Source organism: Meriones unguiculatus, chromosome 3 (genome assembly GCF_030254825.1).
Source record: "Meriones unguiculatus strain TT.TT164.6M chromosome 3, Bangor_MerUng_6.1, whole genome shotgun sequence".
In the NCBI taxonomy this organism is placed as follows: domain Eukaryota; kingdom Metazoa; phylum Chordata; class Mammalia; order Rodentia; family Muridae; genus Meriones; species Meriones unguiculatus.
Window position 1 is genome coordinate 32890707 of NC_083351.1, and position 20766 is coordinate 32911472.

General features: G+C 40.2%; 1 protein-coding gene and 1 pseudogene across 6 annotated transcripts in view; one reads left to right on the forward strand and one right to left on the reverse strand.

Annotated features, from left to right (window-relative positions):
- The window catches only part of Ipp (intracisternal A particle-promoted polypeptide), a 33951-nt gene extending 15435 nt beyond the window's left edge, over nt 1-18516 (reverse strand). For 3 of the 6 annotated variants that reach the window (XM_060379784.1, XM_060379786.1, XM_060379783.1), the window contains exons 1-5: nt 18368-18491; nt 15374-15712; nt 13544-13975; nt 8600-8755; nt 4577-4744 (exon numbers count right to left, since the gene is read on the reverse strand). In XM_060379784.1, coding sequence (XP_060235767.1) covers nt 4577-4744; nt 8600-8755; nt 13544-13975; nt 15374-15662 — 1045 coding nt within the window. In that variant the 5' untranslated portion in view covers nt 15663-15712; nt 18368-18491. Of the gene's footprint in view, nt 1-4576; nt 4745-8599; nt 8756-13543; nt 13976-15373; nt 15713-15823; nt 15927-18367 lie in introns of all 6 variants that reach the window. The other 3 variants (XM_060379782.1, XM_021633425.2, XM_060379781.1) reach the window with 3 other exon arrangements.
- LOC110546550 (small ribosomal subunit protein uS15-like) lies at nt 2169-2674 on the forward strand (annotated as a pseudogene).
- Nucleotides 18517-20766: the final 2250 nt, after the last annotated feature.

Sequence of the window (20766 nt, forward strand, 5' to 3'; positions counted from 1 at the left end):
AAATTAAGGACCACCTAGAAAAATGAAGATGTATGATGTTTGTGAACTGTAAGAGTCAGTGTGGAGACTGGAGAGATGGATCAGCAGTTAAGAACATTTGCTGTTCTTGCAGAGGACCAGGGTTCAGTATCCAGCAGCCACATGATGGTTCAGAACCATCCATAACTCCAGTTCCAAAGAATACACCCTGTTTTGACTTCCTCGGGCATTACAAATACATTGTATAAATATATACATACATGCAAAGCACTCATACATAAAATAAATAAACCTTTTAAAAACTGTCAATGTAACTGTAGGAGGGAGAAAGAGACCTTAAGCAAGGAAAAGGAAAAAAAAAAAACATGAAGGGTAATGGAATACATGTGAAATAGAAGCAAAGGGAGGACTATTTGGGGATGAAGGAGATCAGCAAGAAGGAGATAGAGGGGGACACTAAAGGAGGAAGACAAATGCTATAATGAAACACATAACTGTGTGCCAAGCTAAAAAATCAATTTGAAAACATCAATGTAAAGATGATAATTATCCTTAAACTAATATACAGATTTAATGTAACCCCAGCTATCAATCCAGTTCTTAAAACATATTTAACAAGCAATTCCTAAATTGATATGGCCCCCCCTCCAAACATTTGAAGTTTGTTGCTGCTTTGAAAACATCACTTAAATGTTTTATAACTTACATTTTATGGTTTACCATGACATATATAAATTTAAATAAAAGGATATAGAAATTGGAAAACAATTGATATATAAATGTGTGGTAGTTTTAATAAGAATGCCCCCCCCCATAGCTCATAGATTTGAATGATTGGTCATTAGGGAGTGGCACTACTTGAGAAGGATTAGGAGGCGTGGCCCTACTGGAAGAGGTGTGACCTTGTTGTAGAAAATATGTCACTGGGGATAGACTGTGGGGTTTCAAATGCTCAAGCCAGACCCAGACTCTTTCACTTCCTGTTGCCTGTGTATCCAGATTTAGAACTCTCATCTCCTCTGGCACCATGTCTGCCTGTATGCCACCATGCTTCCTACCATGCACTATGGACTAAACTTCTGAAAATGTAAGAAAGCACCAGTTAATTGTTTTCCTTTATAAGAGTTACCATAAACCAGTCAGAGCCTGTAATCCAAGCACTCAGGGAGTAGAGACAGACAGATCTCTGTGCGTCTGAGACCAGCCTGGTCTACAAATCAAATCCAGGACAGCCAAGGCTACACACAGAAACCCTGTCTTTAAAAACCAAAAGGAAAAAAAAAAAAAAGTTGCTGTGGTGTCTATTCACAGCAATAGAACACTGAGACAAAGTACAATCAACCAAGAATAGTCAGACCCTAACAGAAAAGAATGAGGGGGGGAGGAGCCTCATCATGTGTTAACCCTTGGGTTTTCTTGTGTGCTGGAGTAGGAAGGTACATATACATAAAAACCAAAGGACAACTTTCAGGAGTTGGTTCTCTCCAACAATGTGGCTTACACAGTGTCCAAGGGTTTGTACTAAGACATCATCACTGTAACACTTGGGGAGGAAAGGGTTTTGTTGATTGCAGTTTGCAGTCCACCACTGAGGGAACTCAAAACAGGAACTCAAGGCAGGAACCTGAAGGCAGGCACTGATAAAGAGGCCTTGAAGGAATGCTGGTTACTAGCTTACTACTCATGGCTTGCTCAGTCTGTTTTCTTATAGAACCAGGACCATTTGCCCAGGGGTGGCACCAGCCATAGTGAGATGAGCCCTCCCAGAACCACCACCAATTTAAAAAAATGGCCCACAAGCTTGCCTGCAAGCCAGCACCATGGAGTTATTTTCTCAATTAAGATTCTTTCTTCCTCAATGATCTTATCTTGTGTCAAATTGATTAAACACAATCCAGCACACAGGGAACTCGGGTTCTTAGACTTGGTGGTAATCACTCTTATCTGCTGAGTCATCTTGCTGGCCCTAAACTAAGATCTTTAATAGAGTCAAAGTAATTAAGATAAAGACAAGTAAAAGACTAAAAAAAACATTACATTCCCAGGTATGTCAAAGTTACTATAGAACAAAGGGAAGTAAGAATAAGGGGAAATAGCTCTGATAGCTGGTTATATGTGAGAGGGAAAAAAAAAGGGATTCCCTATTGCACGTTATCCATAAAAACTCAATTCCAGAGACCTCCGCCATCATGGGTCGCATGCACACTCCTGGGAAGGGCCTGTTCCAGTCGGTGCTGCCCTACGGCCTTAGCATCCCTACGTGGCTTAGGTTGATGTCTGACGACATGAAAGTACAGATTTACAAACTGGCCAAGAAAGGCCTGAGATAGGTGTGATCCTGAGGGACTCACATGGTGTGGCACAGGTCCGTTTTGTGACTGGTAATAAAATCTTGAGAATCCTTAAGTCCAAAGGCCTGGCCCCTGACCTCCCTGAGGATCTCTACCATTTGATTAAGAAAGCCGTTGCTGTCCGAAAGCATCTTGAGAGAAACAGAAAGGATAAGGATGCTAAATTCTGTTTGATTCTGATAGAGAGCAGAATTCACCGGTTGGCTCGTTACTATAAGACTAAGCAGGTCCTCCCACCCAATTGGAAATACGAGTCATCCACAGCCTCTGCTCTAGTGGCATAAATTCTCTTGTATACACCAGCAATAAAATCACTTTGAATTAAAAAAAAAAAAAAAAAAAAACTCAATTCCAGGTTTATTATACACATAAACGTAACAATAAAAATTTTATTTAAAAATGAAGGTATATAAGGCTATCAGTTTTGAGTAAGAATGTCTTATGATAGATGAACTTTGCTTTTAATCCCAGCACTCTGGGAGGCAGAGGCAGGCAGATCACTGTGAGTTTGGGGCCAGCCTGGTCTACAAAGTGAGTCCAGGATAGCCAAGGCTACACAGAGAAACCCTGTCTCAAAAAAAAAAAAAAAAAAAAAAGAAGGGCGGTGGAGAAATGGCTCAGCAGTTAAGAGCACTGTCTGTTCTTCCAGAGGTTCTGAGTTCAATTCCCAGCAACCACATGGTGGCTCACAACCATCTGTAATAAGATCTGGTGCCTCTTCTGGCATCCAGGTGTACATGCAGCTAGGATACTCACGTACACACACACACACACACACACACACACACATAAAACAAACAAACAAATAAATACTACCTATTGAAAATTGGTAATTTAAAATTGAAAATACTACCTATTCTTACAGGGCTATTTGCAAAGGTAGCTGGAATCTGGAAATACGACAGATAAACCGTGAAAAAACAAATAATGAGTGGCTTGCTCTTCCTGAACTGTAGCAGTGTAGTTTATACTGAACATGCTTCCCACTTAGTTGTTTATTTATTTATTTATTGAAACAGGGTTGTTTTTGTTTGTTTGTTTTTTAGTCCTGGATATCCTGGATTTCCCTATGTAGACTAAACTGGCCTGCCGGGGGTAATCTCTTATGCACTATGTAAGGTTGTCTCTGTATATTCAAGTTCTGATTTCTGTGTCAGCAGAGAGCTGAGGACAGGCTGACTCTGGTACTGTTATTTTTATGAAGCATCACCTGTCTCAGTGTTTTATAAACATCTCCATCACCTTCTGATTGGTTTAATAACGAGCTGTATGGTTTATAGCAGGCAGGAGAGGACAGGAACTCTGGGAAAGAACTAGGCACAGAAGATTCACTAGCCAGACAAAACAAAGAGGCACTGACACTGAGGAGCAGTACCAAGCCACACAGCAGAATGTAACAGGTTAGTATAAACAGGTTAAGTTATAGGAACTAGTTGGAAACAACCCTAAGCTAAGGCCAAACTTTCATATTATTAAAAAGTCTCCATGTCATTACTTGGGGAGCTGATGGTCCAGACAGTCTGTCAATACTCGCCTCAAACTTACTACTATCTGTGATTTATGTAATGCTGAGATGTGAACCCAGGGCTTCCTGCAAGGTAAACAAGCACTCTATCAACTAAGGTACATCTTTATCCCCCAAACTGGACTTTACCTTCAACAGTAAAGAGGGAGCCATTCTAGAGTTGAGAATAGGACAACAACATGATCAGATTTATAAAGTAAGGGCAGACTTTAGAGATAAAAACATACACATCAAGATCGGGGTATTATAATGTTGAAGTAGCTATATCTACGTAAATACTAATGGCCTGGATACAGAGGTGAAAGAAAGACAACCAGGAGGATGACTGAAGTTTTGGGGTCTTTAGTACAGTGGCTTGCCTCACATACATGAGGCCCTAAAATCAACCACTCAGTACTGAAGGAACAAAAAGGATGTTTAAAGCTTTGTTCTGACCCTCTAGGAAAATCACTGTTACCATCCAGTATTTGGCAAATCATGGGAGAAAAAAAACAGATTTTGGTGTAAACATGTTAATTATGAAGTACATATTGGTATATAGGTCAAGTTCAAAGAGATTGTTATTATATAAGTAAATAATTTTTCATTAAAAATACCTAAGGAAGAGAGAAGAAAATGACTGAAGATGAACAAATCACATTATATAAAGGGGGAGAGGGGCCCACATAGAACAATGTAGTCAAGTAGACTAATGAGAGAATTTAGATGTTTTTATTGTTACCTCCAATAGCGTAGACTATCCCTCCCAAAACCACTACTCCAAGTCCACACCGAGCCTGATGAAGTGAAGATACAGTGGTCCAATACTGGCTAAAGGTATCAAAACGTTCTACACAGCTGAGGGCTCTGCAATCACTCCAGCGGCCCCCTTGCAACCTCGTATATCCACCTAACGAAGGAAAAAATACACAGCAAATCACTTATTGCAAAATATGGAAATGTTAGTATTGAAGAAAATCTAGGCCTCTGTATCTACACATTTATAGGGCTTAGAGACACTCATCTCTATAAAAACAGTATATAAAAGATACAACTTTCAATTATTCCAAGTCCTGGAAAATTACAGCTCACATGCAATGACAATGTTAACCCAGTGTTTCACCACCTGATCTCAGTTATAATAGAAAGCTTTATAAGATGGAGGGAGCCATGCATGCAGAAAGGGTCTATGGTAAGCAAGTGAGCTCCCTGAAGGCAGCCCACCATTTTTCCACAACTGACAAAGGAGTAGAGCCTGAAGAGGCACGGACCCAGGGATTTCGTGCCCGTATTATGCCCTTCCATGCGTGCCGCTGCTGTGCCCCCCGTATATTCGGCACGGTGTAACTGAGCATGAGGGCCCTCACTGCCTACCGTTTCTTGGCTATTTACCCACTTTGTTGAGATTTCCTGCAGAATCAACATAAAGATGACTTTATACGTCCTAGTTATGGCTATATAGAATTCCTGATTTGATTCAAGTGACTTTAAACCTTCCTGTAGAACAGGAAAGGTGCATAATGGAGTGCTGTGAACCTTCTTGTCAAGCACATAAACTGCAGTAGAAAGAACAGGTTTGGACAGATTTATGATCTAGGTTCAGAGATGAGGTCATGGGTCTCTGTATGCAGTGTGATAGATAAGCCATGAACAGAAAATAGATAATTAACTAATTTAACTATAGAAAAACCTCAAAAATAAAACATAAGGTAGATGACCTATTTCTTGGTTAAAAATAAAACCTTGTTACCATATTATATAAAAAACTATTGGTTTAAACTTATAATGAGCTTGTGAAATGAAAGACATAAAAATATTACTTTGAACTTGTAGAGCTAAAAGATAGATAAAATATGTTTAGTCAGGTGCTAGTCTTAATGGATGAACATGTAAACAGTAATCCTGTCATAACTCCTCAGAACTTCTCAACTTTATATCTAGCTGACCTCTGATATAAAGAACTATTGCTCTGAAATTAGAATGAATTTGCATAATGAAGAGATAGATAAAAAATATTTAGTTAGGCATGAGTAATCAATAATCCTGCTGTGTAACGACTTTATCTGTTTCTGTGATAATTACTTTTGTGGCTATAAGGTAATTTTTTTCTGACATGAAGACTTCACTTTAAAGAAACCAAGAAATAATAAATGGTGTACATTAGAGCCTGCTCACCAGAGCTTTGCCCTGTCCACCAAATAAATATATGTCTTCTGCCTGGATGTCTGTATGTCTGTCTGTATGTCTGTGTGTATATATGCATGTATGTGTATGTGTGAAATTGTTCAAACTTGTTGGAACCTGTTTTTCGGAGTTTGCTTTATTTCATCTACCAAGTGTGTGTACAGTGTGTGAGTGGTTGTTCCACCTCTTCTCTTTGCTTTCTCACAGGCCCCAGACAATTAAGCTTAGTACACTCAGAGAAGGTAATTAACTTTAGCACCCTCTGAGAAAAGTCTGCTGACTGACTATGGCCAACTCTACCCACACCTTCCCAGTCTCCCCTGACCTGTTGACTTCAACAATAAGTCTAGGCTATGTTCTTTGTCTAACTATAAAGTTTCATTATGACTTTTGTATGTCTCAATTAAAAATAATGCATTGAAGGGATGATGAGATGGTCCAGTGGTTAAATGTGCATATTATTGCAAAGGACTGGGAACCACCTATAATTCCAAGGATCTGATGCCTTCTTCTGGAGTTTGCAGGCACTTATACTCACACATGCACAAACACTTAGAAAAAGTGGTCTGAGGGCTGGTGGACAATGGCATTTGTCATATAAGCCTAAAAACGCAAGCTGCATATCTGTAATCCACATAAAGGTGTAAGGAAATAACTGATTCCACAGAAGCTGTTCTCTGACCTCCACACGTGCACCATGGCTTGCGCATACACACAGATCATACACACAATAAAAAGAAATATAATAAGTTTTTAAAAAGTAAAGCAAAAGCTGGGCAGTGGTTGCTGGGCAGCCTTTAATCCTAGCACCTGGGATGCAGAGGCAAGTTGAGACCATCTTGGTCTACACAGTAAGTTCCAGGACAACCAGAACTACCCAAAGAAACCCTGTTTTGAACAATCAAAATAGTAATTATAACAATAATATAAAACAAGGTAAAAATAGCAAATTGAAATCCATGTTTCCCTTACACATCCACTCAGCAAAAAATTATAGTATTTGCTCCAAAAGAATGTTCATAATATGTAAAAATTACATGAAATTAAGTATGTGTAGTTATGAGCTATATTATATATATATTATGATACACATATAGAAACAATGGTATATCTAGATATTTGGATAACCTTGCTTTCCATATATTAATCAAAATTTTTTTTTTTCAAACAGGGTTTCTCTGTGTAGCCTTGGCTGTCCTGGACCCACTTTGTAGACAGGGCTGGCCTTGAACTCACAGCTATCTGCCTGCCTCTGCCTCCAGAGAGATGGGACTAAAGGTGTGCAGGACCACAACCAGCTTAGTCTTGTATCATCATGCCCAGCCTATAAATTCACTTTTATTTACTTTTCATTAGTTTAAATCCGGGAATGGTACAGCATCACATAAAAAGGTTGCTTCAGAATTTGACAAGAACCATGCCACTGTTCCCATGGGCGAGGGTTGCCTTTCCCCAGATTACTCTGGTTTGGTTTGTCTCCAGGAGTCACTGTGTTGCTTTTTGCTTTACACACATAAGCACATCTCTTGCCTGAGTAGAGGTCAATTTAATCTCAGGCATAAACACCTTCAGTTTTAAGAGGAGCTGTGTGCTCTTTGGTGCTGGAGACCTTGCGTACAGCCAGCTAAAATGGCCTTGCACCACAGCCTCCCACTTATTTGCCTTTTAGAACTTCTGCTCCCAGTAGGACTCTACAGGTTCCAAGATGGCAGAAAGAATCCTCTGATATTCGTATAGATCATGCTACGAGCAACACTTTGGAAACCACTTATTTTATTATCCCTAACTACTGTAAGTTTTGAAATATATTTCCTTTGTCTTTCACTTCAATTTAAGATTTCTTATTTATATATGGCTTTTCAAGACAGGGTTTCTCTGTGTAGCGTTGGCTTTCTTGGACTTGCTTTGTAGACCAGGCTGGCCTTAATCAAGCTCATAGATCTGCCTGCCTCTGTCTCCCTGAGTGCTGGGATTACATATTTACTTAGGTTTTTTTAAAGATACTGTCACACGGTAGCTGAGGCTAACTCAGAATGCACTATGTAACCCATGCTGACTTTGAATTTCTGGCACTCCTTCTGCCTCAGCCTCAGAATTCTAGAATTGTAGGCATGACCCACTATGCTTGGCAAAATTTTAACTTTTACAGACATGGTTCTTGTGCTGGTGAAGTAGCTCAGTAGGGAAAGGCACTAGCTGTTCAGCCTGATGACCTGAGTTCAACCTCTCAGCCCCACAAAGTGGGAAGAGAGAACCAGTTCCCATAAGTTGTCCTCTCATATTCACACACACACACACCATGGTTCACGTATGTGCATACACACAATAAATAAATAAATCTCTAGACAGTTATTTGATGGTAACTAGGTAATCAGAGACCAAAGATTTAGAACAGAATAAAATGTTGAATGAAGCTATTAAGTTTTAAATGTGTTCATCCTATTATATAAATTCATTTCACTAATCTTACGCCTTAAATATACTTCTTCTAACAGGTTAGCATATTAGTAATACTTGTATAGTAATAACAGAAAAGCTCTTATCCTAAAAGTGATTTATATTATTTTTCAAAACTTCTTACCTACTGCATACAGGTACTTTCTTGCTTTCTTCCGAGGTCGAACTTTAGATGTCTGCAGAAAATTACAAAACTTGTTCTCTTTGGGAGACTTGCAGACCTCACAGTACTCTTTCAAAAGCGTTTGCAGGGCAACTCGAAGGTTAAAATCAGATACTCCTGAACAGGGGGTGAAAAGAAAATGTTTTAAATGACTTTCAGATATTACTAAAAAGACGCATTTCCTGATCAGTCATGGTAGCACATGCCTTTAATCCCAGCACTCAGGAGAGAGGCAGGAGGATCTTTGTGAGTTCCAGGCCAGCCTGGTCTACATGTCAAGTTCTAGGCCAGCCTGGTCTAAGCAGTGAGACCCAATCTCAAAAAAGAAAAACAAACAAACAACAACACCAGCAACCAAAAACAACAAGAAAAATACCTTTATTGCTGGTGTTGGAGAGAGGGTTAAGGGAGTGTAATGCTCTTGCAGAGGACCCATGTTCAGTCCCCAGCAACCATACCTGTAATTTCAGCTCAAAGGGACCCACATCCATGAGCATCAGCACTCACATGCACACGCACACACACATCATTTAAGATAAATCCTTCCCAAAAAACCCAACCTTATTACCAAACAACAGTATGCTTCTTATAATAGAAAATATGTTTTATCATTGCTGCTCGAGAATATACTTTTCTTAAATCTATCCAAATGTTTTACAGGGGCCAGTGAGATGGCTCAACAGGTAAAGGCATTTCCTGCCACGCCTGATGGATGACCTTAGCTTGATTCCTGAGACCTATATGGTGGAAGAAAAGCACCAATTTCCTCAAATTGTCTATTGACCTCCATTCATGCTGAGGTATGCTCAAACCTACATAAATACACACACACAGAGAGACATACACACACATAAATCAAAATGTAATTTTGAAGTTTTAAAAAATATTTTAAGAAACAATACTAAAGCCCAGCAGTGGTGGTGCACACCTTTAATCCAGCACTCAGGAGGCAGAGGCAGGTGGATCTCTGAGTTCAAGAACATCCTGGTCTACAGAGCGGGTTCTAGGACAAACAGGGCTAACAGAAAAACCCTGTCTCAAAATACCAACCAAATAAAATAACCACCCCCCCAATACTAAAATTAAGAATACATTTATAATGTTTTCCAAATAAAGATGGCAAAACGAACCAAGCTCATAATTAGCAGGGCTTAGGTTCAGCAATCCCCAACACTTAAAAGAAAAAAAAAAAAAAAAGACAAATTTACGCCTGTGCACCAGAAGAGGGCACCAAATCACATTCTAGACTGTTGTGAACCACCATGTGGTTGCTGGGAAGTGAACTCAGGACCTCTGGAAGAGGAGCCAGTGCTCTTAACCTCTGAGCCATCTCTCCAGCCCAAGCCACAAGTTCTATACACAAAATCTAATAACAAAAATATATTTATGTTATAAACCTTAAAAATGATAAGAAAAGAAAGAAACAAAATTTATTTTAAAAAAACCACTAAATTTTTTTACAATCCTTTTTGTTTATGTGGATGTTTTGTTTGCATGCATGTCTGTGTCTTTTACAGTATACAATACTGGTGTTTCTCATTTGGTTTTTCCTTAGTAATTCATCTTCTGCTGTCTAATGCTCCTGTTTTATAAGATATAGATAGATAGATAGATAGATAGACTGACAGATAGACAGATGGGTAGAATGGTGGGTGGGTAGGTAGGTAAATAGAATATTTTTTTTAGTTTTTCTAGACAGGGTTTCTCTGTGTAGTCCTTGGCTGTCCTGAAACTTACTGTGTAGACCAAGACGACCTTGAACTCACAGAAATTCACCTGCCTTTACTTCCTGAGTGCTTGGATAAAGGCCTGTATTACCAGCAACTGGCTAAATTTGTTTTTAGTAACTCTATTGTCTGAATTTCAAGAGAAATGTGTTTCTATTTATGGCTACTCCCTGCCTGCCTCCCCACCCAGGCTGAATTCCTCCTTTTCCCTGGGATCTACTTCAATATATGTATTTTGTTGTTGTTTTCGGTATCTTCCTTACATGTTGTACTATTTCAAACCCTGCTCGGACAAAGAGCTGATTTTCCATCTCACTCTTTTTATCTTAGTACAATTACTTTGTATTCTGCAGCAGAAAATTTGAATAAGACATGTGTTCTCACTGTATCTTTCTAGCATGAAACAAGAGGGTGGTGGAATAAACTCCAGCTAGGGCTGATGTCCTTAGCTGGATCAAATCTGGTGCCGCATTTCTGCTGGGCAAGCCTCCACTGAGCTCTACCCCACCAAACCAAAATTCATGATTTTTGTTTCTCAACTTCCTCTGCTTTTTTTTTTTTTTTTTGAGACAGGGTTTCTCTGTGTATCCTTGGCTGTCCTGGATTCACTTTGTAGTCCATCTTCCTCTGCCTCCCTGAGTGCTGGGATTACAGGCATCTTCTACTTTGCTTTGCACTTCAATTGTTCATTCTTCCTCCAAATTATCCACTGATGGTTCCCACGATTTTACTAACTGGCCTTTCCTTCGTATTGTTCCTGGGATGCAGAGGTAAGGTTAGATGTATACTTATAAGGCTAGGTGACAGGCCCTTACTAGTTCTTTATGTAAAGCAGCAGGTGTCTAACACAGAACACTGGTTAACTTGAGCAGGGATGAGTAACCTACTCAATCATACCCAAAGGACTTTTAGGAAATTCTCCTCACACCGTCAGAATATTTGTTCCTAAACTGGTCCTAGTGGTACCCACCTGTAATATTAACACTTGGGAGGTAGAGGCAGGAGGATCAGAAGTTCCAGTCATCTTTGGTTATATAATGAGATTAAGGCCAGCCTGGGACACATGAGACCTTATCTTAAAAAGAGGGTGGAGTGGAGGGATTGCTCAAGTTAAGAACACTGGCTGCTCTTCTGAAGAAATCAGGTTTGGTTCCCAGTACCCACGTGGCAGCTCACAACTGTCTGTAACTCCAGTAAGGGAACAGGCATATATGCAAGCCAAACCACACACACACACACTGGACAATTTTTTTGAAAAGATTGTCAAATGATACATGAAAGTATTCAGAAATTGCACATAAAGCTTTTGTGAAGGAAAAATTAAAATTAAATTTATTTTTTTTGTTTTTGGAGAGGTTTCTGTTTATTAAGACAGGGTCTCACTCTTTAGTCCTGCCCCAGAACTCACCATATAGTCTAGGCTGGCCTTAAATTTGCAGTGATTCTCCTCTCTTTTCCACCTGTATAATGGAATTACAAACATACACCCTCATACTCAAAAGCATTTTCAAAAGAAAGTATGATAGAATCTAATAAAAAACTTAGCAAAGTTCAAAACAACAACAACAACAAAAAAACATGATTAATGAAAAAATCCTCTTAAAACATTCAATCAAAAAAAAAAAAGAAAGAAAGAAATCACTGAAAACAAAACAAACTGTTTTACGGGCTGTCAAGATAGCTCAGTGGGTCAAAGCATTTACCACCAAACCTGAAGACCCAGGTTCATTCCTTAGGACCTACAAGGTGGAAAGAAGAATCCACACCATTCCTACAAGCTGTCCTTTGCCCTCCACAAAATAACATTAAAAAGAACAGGAATACTATCATAATTAAAGAATATTATACAAGCCTAAATTTAATTTTAAAAAGCAACACCCATGAACTTTTAAATATGAAAGGATTCAGGAACTACAACAGCCATGTTTTTCTAACGTGGTCATACCTTTAATCCCAGCACTCAGGAGGCTGAAGCACGTGGATCTCTGTGAGTTAGAGGCTAGCCTGATTAACAGAGAATGCCAGGACAGCCAAAGCTACATAAGAGAGACCCTATCTCAAAAACCAACCAAACCAAACAAAGCAAAACATAAAAAGCAATCCAGCAAACCCATGGGTGATGGCTCAACAGTTAAGCATACTTGCTATTTTTGCAGAGGACCAAGTTCAGTACCAACAACCCACATAGGGGCTCATCAACATCTGTAATTCCTGTTCCAGAGAATCTGACCCCCTCTTTTTGCCTCCCTGGGCAGGAGACAGACACATGATACACAGATACATGCAGGCAAAACACACACATAAAAATTTAAATAATAAAGAGAAATCTGTCTAGCCCAAATAATGAATAAAAAATATTGGTAATAAAAACTAACATACATGCCAGCCAGGTGTGGTGGTGCATACCTTTAATCCCAGCACTTGGGAGGCAGAGGGAGGCAGATCTCTGAGTTTGAGGCCAGCCTGGTCTACATAAAGATAAAGCAAGTTCCAGGACAGTCAAGGCTACACAGATAAACTCTGTCTTAAAAAAAACAAAACAAAACCTAACCCAACCCAAACCAAAGAAACAAAAAAAGATTTATTTTATTTTTAATCGTGTGTATGTGTGTGTCTTTCTGCTGTTATTACTTCAAAACTAGAAATCCCCCTGGTTGTGGCAGTACATACCAGAAAGATTATGAATTTGAGCCAGCCTAGACTACACCTTAAAACAAGAAATCCCCAACAATTAAAAACAATAAAAAAAAAAATGCTTAGAACCTGAAGATAATTCAAAGTTGACACAGAAGCCATAATACTCTATCAACTTATCAACTACTTCTGACCAAAGTTTATGGACCTAAGTTTGATCCCTAAAACCCATGTGAAAATGGCCAGCATGGTGGCATGAGCCTGAAATCCTAGTACTGGGGAAGAGGTGGAGACAGTAAGATCCCTGGGACTTGCTGGCTAGCCAGTCTGGATAAATGAGCAAGCTTCTGGTTCAGAGCGAGAGCCTATCTCAAAAAGCAAGGTAAAGAACAACAGAAGAAGACACCCGAGGTCAGCCTCTCGCCTTTAAATCCCTGCACACGCCTTCTTCACACATATCTGCGCACACGTGCACCCCCCCCACACACACACACAAAAGAAAAATAATTCTTGGAGACTGATTTGATACACAGTGATGAGTTACCTTCTAAGTACTTCAAAAGCCTGTGGGATGGTAACAAAGGGAATCGAACTGGGTCTAACACTTCCACCACATACTTTCTTCTCTTCCCCAGATCTTTCAGAATCCACTGCATCGCAGCTAAGAAGACTTGGTATTCATCCTCAATGCTAAGCTCTTCACTTCGTAAAATTTTGATCAACTGATCCTTTGTAAGTGCCAGGAACTCTTCCCCACTATGAACCTCCAAGAAATGGACATGAATATAATTTTCTGTAAATTCCAAAAGATCATGGCAAGCAATTTGCTCAGAGAACTGGAAGAGTCCAATGCAGTTCTGTGGATCAATTTGTCCTTTTAGAAAATCACAGCAAAGATGAACAACTTCGGTCAACTGGAGCATGTCTGCTGCAACAATCAACTCCTGAACATTATTCACAGCTATGTTTACTACTCCTAGGGAAACAGGAAGATGAAACAGTCAATAAATCCAAACAAACATTCGGCTTCATATCTTACTCAACTTCAGTAACAGTTTAATTTTTGCAGCGCAGAAACTATGTAAACAGAATATATGGAAAAAATACAAAACTTAAGTGACAATGTATTTAACATGCATTTAATATACTTATTTTATGCATATGTGTGTGTATGTCAGTCTCTGTATTTATACCATGTACATACAGGTGGAGGTCAGAAGAGGTCACTGGATTCCCTGGAATTTGACCAAGAGTTGATTTTGAGTGGGTGATGGGAACCAAACCTGGATCCTCTCAAAGAACAGTAAGTGTTCTTAACCACTGGAGAAAAGCCATTTCTCCAGCCTCAAATACCATGCATTTAAACAAAACACTTGAATGAGTCTTGTAATAATTTCTCCTAAGTAGTTTCTTTAAAAATTTTTTTTCATATTATTTCTCCCCGCAACCCTGACAGCAGGGTTGTGTGTAGATACACGTCACCATGTCATGGATGGAGGTCAGAGAAAAACTTCCTGGAGTCAGTTCTTTTCTTCTACCATGTGGGTTTCAGGGACTGAACTCAGGTCATGAGGCTTGGCTGCAAGCACCCTTTCCCATGGAGTCATCTCACCAGACCCCTCTACATACATTTTATTTTCTTTCTTTCTTTCTTTTCTGAGACAGGGTTTCTCTGTGTAGTCTTGGTTGTCTGTACTCACTTTGTAGACCAGGCTGGCCTTGAACTCACAGAGATCCACCTGCCACAGCCTCCCAGAGTTCTGGGATTACAGGTGTGTGCCACCATGCCTGGTTTTTACATAATTTCTTAAGGAGAACACAGCATATTCTCAAAACTAGACCAAATAAAGTATTTGTTTCCATTTTTGTTCCTCATTCTGAGAATAATTAAGGGTTCAAGAAATGGCTCAGAAGTTAAAAACAGATACTGCGGGGCTGGAGAGATGGCTCAGAGGTTAAGAGCACTGGCTGCCCTTCCAGAGGTCCTGAGTTTAATTCCCAGTAACCACATGGTGGCTCACAACCATCTGTAATAAGATCTGGTGTCTTCTTCTGGGGTGTAGGTATACATGCAGATAGAACAATGTATACATAATAAAAATTTTAAAAACAAACAAAAAAGTTGCTGCTGCACTTCCTTAGGCTATGCCTTCAGTTCCCAGTACACACAGTGACTCATAACCATCTATAACTCCAGTTCTGGGAGGGTCCACTGCCCTCTTCTCATCTCCGTAGGTACTACATGCAAGTATACACATGCAGACAAAACACTCATTCACAGAAAGTAAAAGTAAGTACAACCATTAAAATAAACATATAAGTGACTTTGGTCATATGTTATCACAGCAAACAGAAAACTGATAGATGGATATACCTGTGTAAATGAAATCCAACAGTAACTGAAAGATATCAGCTCCAACTCCTAGAATCTGAATAACATCTTTGGAGGACTCTTTCATCCCTCCAGTGAACAAAGCTGCGAAGTACGGACTACTGGCAGCCAGAACCAGCCGGTGGACACGAAAGGTTTCCTTCCCAACCTCTAGCTGGACATCACAGAAATGCTGTCCATTTCTCATTTTGTTGATCTGGGCCAAGATGAGCTGGGCATGTTTATCAGAGGAAAATGAACTATCACCAGCCTTGACACACTCCTCAGACATGATGAGTACCAGTTAATTAAAGAGACTGTTGCTTATTATCTGCTTCTACCCTAAGAAACAAAACACAAAGACCAAACAACAGATCTTTTTGTTAAAATATTTTCTATCCACATATAGATGAAACATTCTCTATAATTTATTTAGAATAATTAAACACACACCAAACAAATAAGGGCTAAAAATACATGGTGCAACTTCTAACGTGCTTCCGGAGACTGGAATAAGTAGTATGAGCCAAAGGATGCTTCATGGAAGAAGTAAGCACTAAATTGAGCACAAAATTGGACAGTAAAAGATAAGCAGCAGTAAGGTCTGAAGAACAGTCATGAACCCTTCCTTAGGTAAAGAAAATAAGGTGCAAAGTAAGAAAGAAGATAAATCACTAGTTAGGAAGTAGACATTCTAGGCAGGTTGAACTTCTAAAAATCAACTGTGACCAGTCTAAATGTCTGCTTAAAATCTTTCAATCTGTATGTTTTCTGTAACATACAAAACCTTTGTGGATCTTTGTTATAACCCAAGACTCTGTTCAAGTATGACTTTTCCAGACAATAATTTCCTCTAGACTTGTTGGCTATCCTAAGCTTACCTATGTTATAATATATATATATATATACCTATATATAATCTACATATACGTACATATATATATATGTTCACCCTTATTAGAACCCACCACCCCATGTACAACACCCCCCCACACCCCTAACACACACAGCTCTTGATAGACCATTCGTGGAAGGAAATAGCTTCTATTGCTGTATGATTAGTCTCTAACACATATTAGCATTTCAAATGTTTGTGAAATGAGAAATAATAAAAGGCTTGGGTTTTTGTTTTATGACTCGTCATGACCCTCTTGCCCTTTGTTACCGAATGCTGGGATTAGAGGCATGTGTGACCATATCTGCTAGTTTCTTCACAAAATTATACCAATTGTAGTTTTTGGCTTGTTTATTTGGTTTTGGGTTTGTTTTTTTTTTTTTTGAGACAGAGTCTCACTATGTAGCCTTGGCCAGACTGGAACTAACCATGTAGGCCAGATTGCCTTCAAACTCAAATAGATCTGCCTCTGCCTTCTGAGTGCTGGGATTAAACTCCTGTGCACCATGCCTCATCCTCAATTTTATGAGAAGAAAAGATAATTTCTAAGATCACAGAAAAGGAAACTATTATTAAAGTTTCCCCAGCATTAGTATACCAACAATCTTGGGTTTATTTATTCTAAGCCTTGGTTTGTTCCAGCCATATCATATTATATAAACATTATCAGACCAGGTTGTAGAAAATGGAACCCAAGCATAGAAACTTGGACCTAAATCTTTATAAGTTTAACAAAATAAACAACATGTCAGTAGTCATTTCAGAATTCTTGGGTTCAAGTAGCCATGAAGCAGGAGATAACCAAAATCCAATCCTTTCATTATTTATTTTACAAACAATAGTTGGAAACGAGCAACAGGACAAATTATAATGAGAATCAAAGGGGAAAATTCAAATTACTGAATAAAGAAACCAGGAGTTCTTGAAAAGAAACATAAAGCAGAGGAAATGTAAAATTATTAAGGTCTTACAATTTAAGCATCAAAGAAACCTGATAATAAAACTGAAAAACTGCTGTAAGATGATGTTAAAAAAATAGTTCATTATATAGCATTTAGTCAAAATTATCAGTAAAAACAGGATGACACTGGGTGTGGCGGTGCAGAGGCTGGCATATCTCTTAGCTGCAGGCTGACCAAGACTGTATAGTAAGACCTTGTCTTAATAATAATTAAACTGACAATCAAAACTTAACTTTTTGAGAGACTTGAAAGAAGCCACTACATTTTTCACTCCGGCACGTACATGACATCTTACAAACAAGTGGCGCATAAGCACAACCTTTTCCTTTCGTGAGTAGAAATTAGACCTGCTTTCTATTCTCCTCGGCAGCAGATTCTGAGCCCCAGAATCAAAGCACAGCCATTAAGTCTAGATGCCTCCTGTTACAACAGTTGGAATCTCAGTTCGAGGCCAGCCTAGTTCCAGGACAGCCAGGACTACACCGGGAAACCAAAAAACAAAACAAAACAAAACAAAAACCCAGTTCGCTTAATAGTCACTCTGGCAGTAGAGAACCGAAATGTCTGTTACCATCTTTCTCAGTAAATGCTGATACTAGCCCACTGGAGTACTTCATCCCCAAATGTGGCATGGGAAATTGCCGTGCATAGAAACAGAAAAAGCATAGTTCTGGGACAGCGCACAGGGATCCAAGGTCTGTGCCTCAATAGATCCAGTTTATTGGCTAAGGATGGAAGAACTAAAGAGGGCCTATGCCTTGGTGACCTCGATTTCCCTCTCAAAAGCATCTGAAAGTCGATTCAGCAGGGAGGCCAGCACCCCAGCTGAGCATCAAAACAACGGAGGCTCTTTGTGTCTGAGCTGCAGGCTAGCTGGAGTTGTGCCTAAACTGGTGGACGCTAAAGGCAGAAAACCAACTCGGCGCTACGGACGGCGCAAGCAGGGAAGGAACTTGAGAGCACCGAGCGGGCCGGATTCCGGGCCAGGGGCCTGGCTTGGGGGTCCCCGTGGGGTCGGGGACAGCAGAGGCCGCGGCGCGCTGGCCGGGAGGAAGCTCCAACACTAGGCCGGGCCGACCACCTCCGGAGGGGACAGGGGCGAAGCCGGGGAGAGGCGCGTTCCAAAGCGCCAAAGCGCACCTTCCCGGTCCCGAGAGGCGGACGCGAGGGAGTTGCAAACCCTGTGAGAAACACGGACGGGACGCAGGCCTCGCTTACCCGCCGCGTCCCTTCCCGCCGGCGCCCTGGGAGGCTGTGCGCGCGCAGGCGCGGCAGGCGGCGGAGGGGGCGGGGACGGCCGTGGGGAGGGGGGGCTGCGACCGCCCCAGGCGCGGAGGCGGAGACCCGCTACTGCGCATGCTCGCCGTCGTGGCCCGCCTCCCCGCAGCCGCGGGCGCTGTAGACCCGGGTAGCCGCTCGCCGGCCGCTGGAGCGGGGTCTGCGAGCCTCCCTCCTGCCTCGGGGTGGTGGGCTCCCCTCTGCGCGCGTTTTTCGATTAAGTTGTCCCAGCCGGGCGGGCCCTGACCTCGGCGTTGAGGAAAAATACGCGTACAATGGTTCCCTGTCCGTTTCATTAGTTCATTTCCTGTGTCTCTGACAGACTCTTGCCCACTTTAAGGGAAAGACTAAGATCGCCCAGTTCTTTTTCAGTGTAGAGCATCACCATGCGTCACGTTAGTGACTTCCGAACTCTAATTTTAAAGATTTTATCTTTAAACGTGTGACTCCAACTGCAGGTTTGTGCATGTGAGTGCAGTGCCCGTGGAGGCCAGAAGAGGGTGGTAGATCCCCTGATGCTGGAGTTACAGGCTGGGAATAATCCAGGTCCTCCTCATGAGGGCTCTTTGTCAGGGGTTGTGCTTGCTGTGATCCCAGGAGGCAGAGGCAGGAGGATCTCTGTGAATTTGTGGCCTCTCCTGTCTACACAGTGAGTTCTAGGATAGCTAGAGCTATGTAGAGACACCCTTTCTAAAAATAACTTTATAAACCAGAGAGGGGTGCTCTCTTAGGCACATCACCTCTGACCCTCAAACGTTTTGTTCTTGTTTTAAAATCCCGACCTATAGCGCACAACAATTTTTTACATCAAACCCATATTACGTCTTTGTATATACAGATGTATAGCTAAAACGAAAAATTGACAAAACTATGCTCAGATGTATTCCACATTCCTTCAATTTCTACTTAACATTTAATTATGAAAAAAATGCAAAAAAAAATCTGCAAAAAGTTACAAAAAGCTTGTTGAGCTCATAGAAGAGAGCAAAAGGGATTATTGGATTTCTTCTGTTCAGGGTAAAGTTTGGCCCTGCCCAATCCTGGGAGGCTAGCTCCATGGGAGCTCTGACCTATTGGCTAAACTATTTTATGGAAAATAAAAATAACGGGGCTGGAGAGATGGCTCAAGGATTAAGAACACTGGCTGCCCTTCCAGAGGACATGGGTTCAGTTTCCAGCACCTACATGGCAGCTCACAGCTGTCTGTAAACTCCAGTTCCAGAGGATCTGACAGCCTCACACAGACATACATGTAGGCAAAACACCAATGCACATGAAATGAACATGAATAAAAACTTAAAATGAAAAAATGCCAATACTTAACCTTTTCACTTTGTAAAAGACACCAAAACGCTACATTTTACTGATTCCAAGGCCTCTTGTCTCTTTTCACATTCATTTTGATATTCCAGGCTCTTAGAAAATACAACATTTCTGCAATGTCTTATTGATGAGATTGTAAAATGGTGCAGCTACTGTTTAAATATTCTGGCAGCTCATCAAAAGGTTAAATATAAAGTTATCATGCAATCTAATAAATGTGTTCCCAGGTAAATATCCTAAAGAAATGAAAACAGATGATCATGCAAAGCTTGTTTATAGGAATGGTATGAGTTCGTCATCATTATTCATAGCAGCCACCGAATGGGGTAACCTAACTGACTATCAACTGACGAATGAACAAACTAAATGTGAACAGAATGTGTGTGCATGAAACAGAAGATGATTTGACAATAAAAGGATAAAGAATGCTTGCTGCTGTTTTATTCACTAGAGCAAAGAATTGGAACCAACCTGGATGATCAACAAATGAATGAATAAGAAAAATTTGGTATATACAGAAAATAAAATAATACTCAGCTCTAAAGAAGAATGAAGATGCAAAATTTGCAGAAAATGAATAATCTTAGAATGTATATTAAGCAAAGTCACACAATCTCAGAAAGGAAAAACTTACATATTTTCCTTCATATGCAGAATCAAGCCAAAAATATCTCTTATATGTAAAAACTGTACATATGGGTTTAGCATAAATATAACATGGAAAAAAAGAATAAAAGGGCTAAATATCAGGGGATAAGAAAGGACTGATTATACACAAGTTATGAAAGAGAATATAAAGCTAGTTGTTTTTCTAGTTCTAAGTCTGTCAAGGATTTTTTATTTTTTGGTAGCTGATGACAGCAGAAAAATATATTCTATAGTGAAAGTGTAAAATCCAATGTGAAGCTCCACAGCTGCAGAACGGATACTCTAGCTGT